At 32.8% G+C, this 11,865-nt stretch overlaps 1 protein-coding gene and 1 long non-coding RNA gene across 5 annotated transcripts; both read left to right on the top strand.

The window, feature by feature from the left end:
* The first annotated feature begins 491 nt into the window (after positions 1–491).
* Positions 492–4,473, top strand: LOC130749384 (RING-H2 finger protein ATL7-like). Of its 2 annotated transcripts, XM_057602729.1 has the most exons (5): positions 492–889; positions 995–1,083; positions 2,430–2,613; positions 3,018–3,243; positions 3,861–4,473. In XM_057602729.1, exons 1-4 carry the CDS (start codon positions 641–643, stop codon positions 3,228–3,230), a joined length of 735 nt encoding a protein of 244 aa, XP_057458712.1. In that variant the 5' UTR covers positions 492–640; the 3' UTR covers positions 3,231–3,243; positions 3,861–4,473. The 2 variants fall into 2 exon arrangements, with proteins under 2 accessions (XP_057458712.1, XP_057458713.1); XM_057602730.1 differs by lacking the exon at positions 3,861–4,473 and having other exon boundaries at positions 3,011–3,160.
* Positions 4,474–7,978: 3,505 nt separating this feature from the next.
* Positions 7,979–10,715, top strand: LOC130742368 (uncharacterized). Of its 3 annotated transcripts, XR_009021132.1 has the most exons (6): positions 7,979–8,247; positions 8,433–8,517; positions 8,600–8,888; positions 9,391–9,535; positions 9,671–9,818; positions 10,353–10,714. It is a non-coding gene; the product is annotated as an uncharacterized LOC130742368 (long non-coding RNA). The 3 variants fall into 3 exon arrangements; XR_009021130.1 differs by having other exon boundaries at positions 7,979–8,517; positions 10,353–10,715; XR_009021131.1 differs by lacking the exon at positions 9,671–9,818 and having other exon boundaries at positions 7,979–8,517; positions 10,353–10,711.
* Positions 10,716–11,865: the final 1,150 nt, after the last annotated feature.

Raw genomic sequence — 11,865 nt, 5'->3', positions numbered from 1 at the left:
ACAAGTTCACCCAACAAGTTCACCCAACAATTTCACCCAACAATTTCACCCAACAATCAGACATCTTCAAATCGCTAAAGCCCTAAATCCACAAATTAATTTCAAGAATCCCTAAAACCCATTCGAATCCCTAACCCTAACAAGAAGATGACGAAGATTACCTCTATTGCAGTTGACGAAGAAGATGACGAAGAAGAGAGCTCCGAAGAAGATGATGAAGAGAGAGCTCTGATGAAGGCGAGCTCGATGAAGGCTGTGAAGGTTTGGAGGGCTTCGGAAATGGAAGTTCAAGAAGGATTTCGGAATGAAATCAGAAATGAGCCCGTGTTTTGGATTTAATAGTAACAGTGTTCGGAACTTTACCATCCGAATCATATCGGAATCGATATATCCGAAATACTTCGGAAATTGGTAGTCCGAAATAAAACACGGAGGGGTATAATAGTATTTCCCCACTTTTAAGTGGGGTGCCATTTCTAAGCCCTGGGGTGCCAAATCCAGGGCTCGCAAGAAAGAAACAAAGCACCCACCAAGTTCTTCATAAATTTGATGTTTGTTTGTGGAAATCAATCGTTAGTTAAGAACTGAATCGAATTGGTTTTTGTTGTTGTTGTTGTTGTTCCTGCATGGGAAATCTGTGATGTCTGAATCATACTCAGACTCAGATTCCAGTTGTTGCTCAACTAGATCTGATGCTGCTGCTTCAGCTGAACTGAAGCTGTACCGAGCCTTCATCTTCTCCGTTCCAATCTTCTTCACTCTCATTCTCCTCTTCCTCTTCTACGTCTTCTACCTTCGTCCTCGAAGGGTGGATTGGGCTTCTCTCAGAATGAGATCATCACTCTCCGTTTCACAGGATGACAATGACAATGGCAATGACATCTCCACTGTAATAATCCTAATTCATCATGCCCCATTTTCAATTTCATGCTCATTTGGTTCTGTTAATCAATTGGGTACATGAAAAATCTTGCTTTTCAATTGTTTCTTGCAGTCTGGTGCTTGTTTGGGGTTGAAGAAAGAATTTAGAGAAATGCTGCCTATTATTGTGTACAGGGAAAGCTTCTCCGTCAATGACACACAGTAAGTTCAGTGCAGTTGTAATTTGGGTTGCCCTTTTCATTATTTCAGTTGTATAGCCATTACCTGTTCCTTTTCCTCAATGTAATTGAATTATTAGCACTCTAGAGTTAGACCAATGCTAATAGCATGCTCTTTTGGGACTTTCTTTTAAACACTCTTTACTTTACTATTGAATAAAAGTCCATGTTTGTGGATTTGGCTCTTGGCTCTTAGAGGGAATTAAGCCATATTCACATTTGATGACAAAGTGTGTGTTAGGATATTAATTGAATGCAATCTGAACCGGGGACTTTTATCTCAATTTATAACAAGAGTTTCGTTCAGTTTTTATCTTGAAGTGAATGGTAACAAGAACATCTTTTTGCACCCATGGCAACGGATATCCAAATATAGCTAAAAGCAATCGTGGGTATTTTAATTCATCTTTCATTTATTATGCACATGGTTTTAAATTGCTGCTACGCTGGCAGTTGTGTTTGCTTCGAGTTCTTTAAAAGCGCGGGAAGTTGGCAGATTCGGCTACAATTACGGTTACAAAGACTCGAAAAAACCTTGATATCGCAGCCCAAATTCTGATTGCGGACTGAAATTTAAAATCTTGATTATGCATATACAAGTGGTATCAGCTATTGGTTTGTTTCATCAAGGATTATTTTAGTGGGAGCTGGATTTGGCCCCGATAATGAAGAAAGTTTTGAAGAAATAGTACCAAAGAGTGGGTGGAATTGACTTGGCAATAGTAGGAATTGGACTCAAAGCGAACCTAGGTATTAGAGGAACTAGATACAAGGAATTTGAAATAGCAACTCACTTGAATGCTGAAAAAATCATGAGGGAAAGTAGTCAGGATGACAGTGGAGCCAAAAATGAAATCTTATTCCATAGCAAATTTAGGGGAAAAGGGTACCTCCAGGGGAATACTAATTTAGAGGTGTTTGCCACCTTATCTTTTTTTGTTTTCTCTCTTGATAGTTGATGCTGTCAAGTGTCAAGAGGAGTTAATGTTGTAGATGTTAAATGCTTTAGGGCAGGACAATGTTACTATGTTTTGTACTTGGCAGTTAACCTTATGGAAATCCCTCTCTCGCAAGCAGAAGCCTGGCTCTAAAAAACTTCTTTAATAGTACTTGTTTGTTGACATCCAACTGATGGCAGGAAATATTTTAAGAACTTGCTTGGATAGAGTACATTGCATTATCTCTAAATTGTTTTTTTCAACTTCTATCTTGCTGATACTCTCAGATTTTGGGCTTCATTTTTTCTGTTGTTTTTATCTTTCGTATCTTGCTTGAACTGAAATCTCTGTTTTCTTAAGCCTTCCTCATCTATAAGATATTTTATTGCAGATGCTCAGTGTGCCTTTTGGACTACCAAGCAGAAGATAGACTTCAACAGATACCGGCATGTGGCCATACCTTTCACATGAGCTGCATTGATCTTTGGCTTTCCAGCCACAGTACCTGCCCTCTCTGCCGCTTGTCCCTACTAACTACTGCTAAATCTTCAACACAGACAATATCCAATGTGCAGGTATATGAGAGTAGTTTACATAATTCTATCTTGATACATCTATAGGTCTTTGTCCAACATTCTATCTGACATGTACACTGATATTAGGATTACATGGTAAATAATTGTTATCTTGGTGTGTTTGCACTTTGCAAGCTGCTACTCCTGTGTCATACCTGATAATTGTGTTCTCAAATTCTTTCTTTTTTCCCCACATGTTCATTGTTAATTAGAACTCAACACTTCATACTAATTTGAATGTGAAGAGTAAGCAATAGATATATTGATGGATCATGGATATATACAATTGATTAATTATTGAGGCTTGATACAGGATTCAAGATTTAGAATGGATAGTACTGTTTAGATCATTAATCATGCATGACACTAAACTAACAACTGAAACTCTCTGATGGAGGCCACAGAGCAATGAAGAAACACAGGGATCACAGAGCAATGAAGAAACACAGAGATTACAGAGCAATGAAGAAACACAAACTGTGGAATACTCTGACCCTAGGCATCTAGAAACCACTGTTCTCCAGAATGCCTCTGGACAAATAGAAATTGGCGCTCACTGCATTGATGTTGAAGGGCAAAATGCACAACACAATCAATTGGAGCATGAATATATATGACAGATTCTTCAGGGTAATTTTTTGACTCATTATTATTATTGTTAGTTTTTGTTCATTTGGGGTGCATTTGACAATTTTCAGTAACCTTGAGAAATTAAGAATCCTCCACCTTTGTACTTAAATTCAACCTTTTTATAAGATAAGCTCTAGACCTCTTACTCTTAGAGGCTCTAATACTACATTATGAACTAACTATCCCAAAAGTTTAACTAGTTGGATGAAGACATATGAATGATTTTTATATTATATTTCTATCAATTCATTCTTGCATTTGTTTAGAGTGTGAAAGAAAGAGAAAATTGAAGTTTGGCACGAGATAGATTTAGGCTTTAATTGTATATATGATCCATGCTTCAAGGTCGACAGACTCTTGCATGAGGTGGTGCAACTTTTTATATTGATAAGATTGTTTTGTAATATATGTTATTTGTGAATCTTTATCAAAATAAGACAAAAACATGCTGATTAGATTTCTCTCATTATAATGTTGTAATTGTCTGTTTTTATTTATTTTACTCATTGTATACATGAAAAGGATCATTACTGATTTATCATTCGATTTTCACATTGAAAATCTGCTTATGTTGTAAAGTTGATGATCACTTTTATTATTTTAACCGTGAAATCCAGGTCCAATGACAACCCTGTTCCTTCCAACTAAGTTGAAGCCTCCATAATGTGCTCAGCAATCTGCACAGCATTATACTTCAGCAAGAACTGTCTTCATTCCATGAACTATATATATACCTTTGATGGCCCATTTGGATTGCCACATTCTTATTGTAACTTGTAAAATACTGAATGGATATTGTAAGTATTCTTATTTTTGCTTTATATATGTTTCTAACAGTTTATGTACCCTCACACGTTGACGGACTAGGGAATATACCCCTCAATCAAGATGCCCCGAGTTCAACCCCAGCTTCATCAATGCAATCAAGGTCTCTTAAGTTTGGCGTGGGCTTACATAATGCTCATCAAGGGCTGCGTATCTTCCTACCCGCCAGTACGGTGAGAGCTTACATATAGCTGACAAATCTTAGTTCGTTCCTCATAACTTTGTTTCTCATAACCTGGTCTTCATAACATTTGTCTTCACAACCTTTTTGGTCTTTAGACCCTTGTCTTCAGAATCTTGGTCTTCAAAACCTTTTTCTCTTTGTTGTAAGAAGAGGTCTCTCCTGACTATGACAGGAGTATTTTGATTATGACAACCAATTACTTGAAGAAGGGTTTACATGAAGACTCAAGCATTATAGTAATATTTTTTAAATTTTAGAATTCATATATGCATGAGTCACTCTTAGATTTTTATTAATTTCTCTTACTTAAAATGAAATAGGCTTCAAAAATAAAGAGAGAACATGTTATTGAAAAAGCTAAAAGAGAGAACTGTGAAACTTGTTTTTAATTTTAAAAAGCTCCAGTATGAAGCAGAATCAAATGGTAACCAATTAACCTTCAGTTTAATCCATTAACCAAATGAAAACTTCCAATTTCATAATCCAAGAAAAAAAGAAGTTAATTTATTAACCAAGTGCTTAATTGATTAACCTGAACCAATTGAATAGTGTTGTGTTAATACTTTTATTCCACCTCCATCTTGATGAAATATGAAGAAAAATATGTGAAAAATTAGTGATATGTGATGTGACAGAAATGGTAGAGAGAGATAGAAAGAAAAATTGTGGAAATGAGATGAGAGAGAAAGTTATGTATCATTACTCGAACAAATTTCATTTTGGGAAAACAAAGTTTAGCGCTAATCGATTAAATAATGGTCTAATCGCTATCTTATGCATCTGGGTAAAAAAATAACGAATTCCTTGTTCCTAACTGATGTAACCACTAACCACCTAGACTTGTTAGAATGTTACTTGTTTGTATTCTATTTTTCTTACTCTTTCTACTCTATTTCTCTCTTCTCTGTCGTTCTTTTGAACCAAACAAATTGTTAGTCTTACTTCAAACTCAACACACTACTCAAACTCCCCAACTAAGCTGGGAATCTTTTTTGGTGATTTAAGTTGATTTCAACTTTCTTTTATTTGAATTAAATTAAATAAAAATTGCGGATCTCAAAGTGAAAACACACTATCACGCTCAATAACTCCAAATAGAGAGGCAACTTCTGTATATATTCTGTACATTTGAAATCGAGCCTGTGTGTCTGTTTTATTTACTAATAAATAACGTTTCTAAATTAATGATGTCGAATCTACTATAGTGGAACTAAATGAGGAATGTAAGATGTACTTTTTTTGGTATAACTATAAGAATGTATTTTATGCATCGAATGTTTGTGGATTATTGAATGTGTTTTATGCATCGAATGGTTGTGGATTAATTCTTCTAATACGGTTTTTCTTTTCATAAATAAGCATTGTTTTAGATTATATTATAAAACATGGGCCTGGGCCAATTCTATTTTTTTATTGATACTTCGGTCGGTGTGAAGCCCAAATCAATTTCAATCGAACCAACTCGTATAAAATCATTTTCATTCATCCGTATGAGATTCAGCCTGACCGCCCATATAGACAAAAAAGACCTCGGTTTTTCAGCTTCGGTTCGGGCCAATGGTTAATGGTCGTCAGGCTTGATATGAATTGTTTGAACATATTGAGGGTGCATTTGGATTTTAGTTCATTTGCTTCTAACCCACTATGTGCACATTCAAAAGCACAAAAAGTTGAAGTATTTGTTTCATTGGGTTGAAAGTTTCAACTTAAAAGTCACACAAATACAAACACACACGAAAAGATTTATGGTTCAATCACACATGCACTTTATTTTCATGCAAGTTTTTATCTATCTCCATATTCTCTCTGTATGTATATAATATATATATATATAGAATTGGCCCAGGCCCATGTTTTATAATATAATCTAAAACAATGCTTATTTATGAAAAGAAAAACCGTATTAGAAGAATGTCTCTTTTCTCGTTAGAGATTAATTTTTACGCTGACAGTTATTCAATCACATCCTTCCATTTTATATTTTAAATATTAATTATGAGTTATAACAAAATGGAGGGATATGCTTGAATGACTATGTAAAACTTAATTACACTGTCAGTGCATAGAAATTAATTACTTTCATTTTAATTAATGAACTTTTCTACTGTAAGAATAGTTTGAACATACTCCCTCCGGTCCTATTTATAAGCAGCAAAAAAAAAATTCACATAGTTTAAGAAATGTAGTTAAACTAGATAAAATGCATTAAATATGTCTTGAATCAAAATAAACTTCCAAAATTACCCTTTATTATTAGTGTTGGAAAGTGGGAAAGAGAAATAATAATTAATGAGACACATTTTACAAGTTAGAATTAATAAGGGCATCATTGGAAAAAAATAATTAATATAGCTCAAACTTTCATTTGATTCTTATAAAAAGGACCAAGATTTTTCTTCTCTTTCATGCTTATAAATAAGACCGGAGGGAGTATTAGTTTCAATTTATTTTTATTACCATTATAATCGATTTGTGTGGTATTAGATTCCTATTGAAATAAAATATTTTCAATAAAATAAAATGAATAAATAAATTCGTAAATTAAATTCCCAATAAAATGAATTATCAATTTCTACTACCAAATCTATTAATTCATTTTTTTAACCCGACTTATTGATTGTTGTCAATTCCATATTTCAAATTAATTAATTTGTGTGACTTATCATCTATACTCAAATATTTTGTCACTCAATCAACATCTCATTTTGTCTCTTTCTAAGAGAAAACAAAAAAAAAAACATCTCATTTTGTCTCTTTCTAAGAGAAAACAAAGATTCGAGTTATCCTTCACTCCTTCAGTTAGCTGGATTTATTGATTAAGATTGGTATTGATGGAGTAAAACTTGATTCCATATTTCCATTTATGGTAAATATACATGAATCATCTGATATCTACATATTCAGGGACATGAAAAAGAATTAGAGTATTAAATTCTTAACGTAAAACTACATTATTCGTTAATATTAAAACATAAAATTAGATGATATGCTCCCATATCGATCGCATCCATACATGCTCCCATGAGTATAAGACAATAATAGTCACAAATATAAAAACCATCATTACCAGGAGTGCCTGCAAATAGAAAACACCTGTACTGTAACGTCTTCTGACACTTATCTGCAACAGTGCTTTCCCGTTACGAAACACAGAACGGGATCCAAAAAAACGTTCGGGATTATCTGCGAAGAAATCCTGATCCTATATTTGGTAATTTAAAAACTTATGATCAGGACTAACATGTAATCTATCTATACTATCTATAAAGAAGAAGTTTTGCAAGCTTGAAGGATAAAACAGTCATTCAACAAAGCATGGCTCATTGATATATATTTTACCATGGATTTTTTTGGAATTGGGTATATTATTTCATGGGAGATCAATCATGGCCATCCATTGATTTTGATCTAGACCATTCATTCTTTTGTGCTCATTCCCTTCGATCATTTCTGTCGCAGACTCTTGGTATCTACGGTTTCTGTTGTTGTAGCTTCCACTATGAGCCGTTTTGTGCCCTGTACTCCCCTAACGTTTCAGATGCTTCACCTTTGTTGCTGAGCGCCTTTTTATTCCCTGTCTCCCCCCTGAGCATTCTCGCTCACAGACTCCGCCATAAGCCGTTCTTCTGCTCCGCTTCTCAATTATTTCCTTATAAAATATGATCTGTGCCCGAGAGAGATAATCTTGCAGGATCTGAAATGAAATACTGAGAAGAATAGGTGGCCAAATATGATCGAGCTCAAATTGCAGAAATAAGGCGTATAATGAAGGGGCCAATTGCAAACCGCAAAACAGATTTTCTCATTCCGTTGTTCATGTTTAGTGAGAAAAAGGGTTCATTTTGGTGTTAGTTGATTAAATACCAGATTTTGGTGTTAGTTTATATACTTGATTCAAGTATTAAGATTTAAGACTTTAATATCTTTGGGTCATGGAGCTTACTGTGTTCTCCTTAAAATTTGTAACTTAAGGAACAATGAGATGGATTCTTCAGGTATTTCTAATTCTGCACTTATGTTCTTTTTCTGATATATGTCAGTGATTTATCATATTCTTCTTCATTCTCTTTAGTTTCTATTAAATTTTTAAGGAAAAGTTTAGAATCAAGTTGATTTGATTGTTGATGTGGTTAGGCAAAAGTTTAGGGGCTATATATATACTGATTTTCTCTCTTTGTAGAAGAGGGGATATGGAAGCCTATCATCTCAGCAATGGTGGTGAATTTGGAGAAAAAGGTTTATCCTTTGAAAAAGGTTGCTTATGAGTAAGTTGCCTCTTAGATCTTTCAATGTTAGTTTCTTCTAAATCATTTGTATTGTTTAGATCAATAGTTACGTTTAATGTAGGTGTCCATGATTAGAGGAAACACTACACATGACTATGATGATCTTGGTCACAGTGACCCTGAAATATAAAGATGATTTTATCAATTACACATGACTATGTGGGCATAACGTTTCTGTCAGGAGATGGATTGGCTAAAATCATTGTTTCAAGTTATCTGAAAGATTAGCTGGATCTCATAGCGGGTTGTTGATTGGGGGCTTTTCCCTTTTGATGTTGGAATATGGTGTGGTATTATTCCAATAAGTTTGAACTTCTCTGGCTGTAACTATTTTGCAGTACTTTGTGGTGGTATGTGTCAACAATTTGTCTTAAAAGTATGGCTGTCTGGATTATTTGAATTATTTGGTTTACTCATGGTCATATTTGGTGTAATCATTGTCATGGAGGTATACACACTAGACAAGGATTTGGAGTTTTGATACACAATGGCATCTTCGAAATGCATAGGTTTTTGTTATTGTAAGTTGTTTTTTTTGGAGGATTTAGAATTGAGAAATATAAGTTCTTATCTTTCATGCCCTTTTTTCTTGAAAGGAACTATTGGCATGAGTCTTCTTACTACCCTTCAAAATGCACATGTTTTTGTAATTTTAAGTTGTTTTTTGGGGGATTTAGAATTGAGAAATTTAGGTTCTTATCTTTCATGCCCCTTTTTCTTCTTAGGAACTATTGGCATGAATTTTCTTACTACCCTTCGAAATGCGTAGAATTTTGTTATTTTAAGTTGTTTTTTGGAGGATTTAGAATTGAGAAATTTAAGTTCTTATCTTTCATGCCCCTGTATCTTCAGAGGAACTATTGGCACGAATATTCTTACTACTGGGGATGTTGAAACAACAAGTGGAAGCATTAGATGAGAAAGTCTACGACAAGCAACCTGCAACATAATCATGGAGAATATGCAATTTGGGGGACCATTCAATCAGTTATTGGAGGTATGCTCCAGGATTATATATTTTCTTCTGTAGTGTCTTTTTGACTCAATTTGCATACTCTAGATTAGATATGAATATATTCTATATTGTTTACATGGATTGTGTCTACCTTTAATCTCTTTGTTAAATTACTAGGGTGGGAGATCAAACCCTTATTGCTTTCGAGGGTTGTTAACTTCAATATCTAAACGTTTGTGGTTGTCACCAAAGTAATAGCCATTACATGGAGGTGCCCTCAACTTTGTTATGTAATTGTGTTTTCCTGTCTCTTTTTATACATGAGGTGATTTAGCTTTTTAGTTATAGCTCTTTATTATTTGCATCTTACTTCTCTATTAATGTACAATCTTCCACTGAGTTTGAAATTGTTCTTGGTTTTTTTGTAGATTTAGTTTTCTCTTTTAGTGCTAAAAAGAGAGAGAATGGAGTGGTGGAAGATTAAAAATGTAGTTACTATTAGAAGTAAAATGACTTTTAATTAGAAAATAAAGGTTTCACGGTTAAAAAATGAATGGTTATTAGTTATTATGCATTAAGGAGAATTAAGTGTGTTTAAGGGCCATCATATTTTGTGTAACCGCTAAGCATTAACTTTATGTCTATTTAGTATTTTTAATTGATCACGCGTATTAGTTATGAATTACTCTTTAATAAATGGAGCAGCATCTCATGTAGCAAGTGCAGGATGTGTGACAAAATAATAGGATTTCTCATTTACTATCACAGAATAGATGGCTAAGATATATTTAATGGATTGATCTTATGTATTTTTTCTGGGTTGCAGCCCTTACTGAAATTGGTTTAATTTGCATGACAGAATATGAGTTGAAATGAAGAGAACTTGCTCCACTTCAAGTTTGAATTGGGTATGGGTGGATTGAAGAGCTTGAAAAAGCAGATCGGATGTACTAAGGACATGATGGGAATGTTTGGTGGTGGCTCATGAGATATGGGTTGTTTTCAATCACTACTGTGTCCACGTTTGATTTGGATATTTTCCAATTTATAGAAAACTCAAGGAATGAAATTGTCTGTTTTAATTTTACATTTTTTACATTGATAGTTTTTTTCTATAAAATTAAAATCCTCTTTTTTCCCGTTTTCTATGTATAAACATTTGTTAGTGTTAGTAGTGAATTGCAAATTTATGAATTAGCGTGACACGAAAAATTCTAACAAAAAATTCTTTATGACTCAGATGTCTACATTGAAAAAGGAGGAGCTTCATTTGAAATGTGGTAATCACATTATCGTCAACTATAGATATTAACTCTGTTCAGCTGTCAAAAAAAAAACTCTGTTCAAAATCCATATCCATGTATCTTCATTTTGTCTAATTATTCTTTCTTTTCTATTCTTATCTATATATAATTTGGAAAATTTAAAATTACATATTAAAAACATGATTTTACTAGGAAAGGTTTATTAACATTTAAACTATTATAATAAAATTACTATTTTATGTAATTTTATATAGTTATTTTAAAAATTTATCAGTATTAATTTATAAAATAATAATAACCTAGGAGTGGAAATATGTTGCACAAAAAATAAACATTTTGCACTTGAATATAGTAAGATTTTAATTATTTTTGGAAAAATATATCAATATACTTTTAGAGATTGCGAAATATTAAATTATATAAGTTATTTTTAGAATTCATAAATAAGTTTTTATGTTTCGATTCATTTTTTTTATGTATTGGAAAACAAAACACAGGCAAAGAAAATTAAGAAACAAAAAAGAATCCCTCAACAAAAGGGTCTCTAACTCAACATTAGAAACACCCAACACTCAAATCCAAGGGGGAGGAGAATGGGCACCGAGTCGCGCAAGCCAATTCAAAATTCTACTCATATATAAGTATTTTTTATTTTAAGGAAATGTGAAACAATAATACCAACCACATGTTTCGTCATACATGAAATTATTGTATTGAAATTTCACTTAAAATAATGAATTTTTAAAACAATGAACCCCATTAAACTAGCTATTATTAATCCTTATTTATTTCGTTTTATTTCAAGAAATTCATCAAGCTAATCATTATTCTCCTTTTCAAAAAAAAAATCATTATTCTCAGTTTTATTTTCTATGTAATTATTCCATTTTCAAATTAAATGAAGATTTTCTAAGTTTCTTTTATTAACTCATAAATGTTACTTCATCTCTCTGCAATAAAATATTAAATTGATATATAATCAAAAAAATTAAATAATGCAACATTAAGATAACAAATGAAAAAAATCAAAACTAAATAAAATAAATTTGACAAAATAAAACAAAATTATTTACAACTTTATGTTTCCTTATATCTAAAATTAATTTT

Source organism: Lotus japonicus, chromosome 3 (assembly GCF_012489685.1).
Source record: "Lotus japonicus ecotype B-129 chromosome 3, LjGifu_v1.2".
Taxonomy (NCBI): Eukaryota; Viridiplantae; Streptophyta; class Magnoliopsida; order Fabales; family Fabaceae; genus Lotus; species Lotus japonicus.
This window is presented reverse-complemented; position numbering and strand designations above follow the sequence as displayed.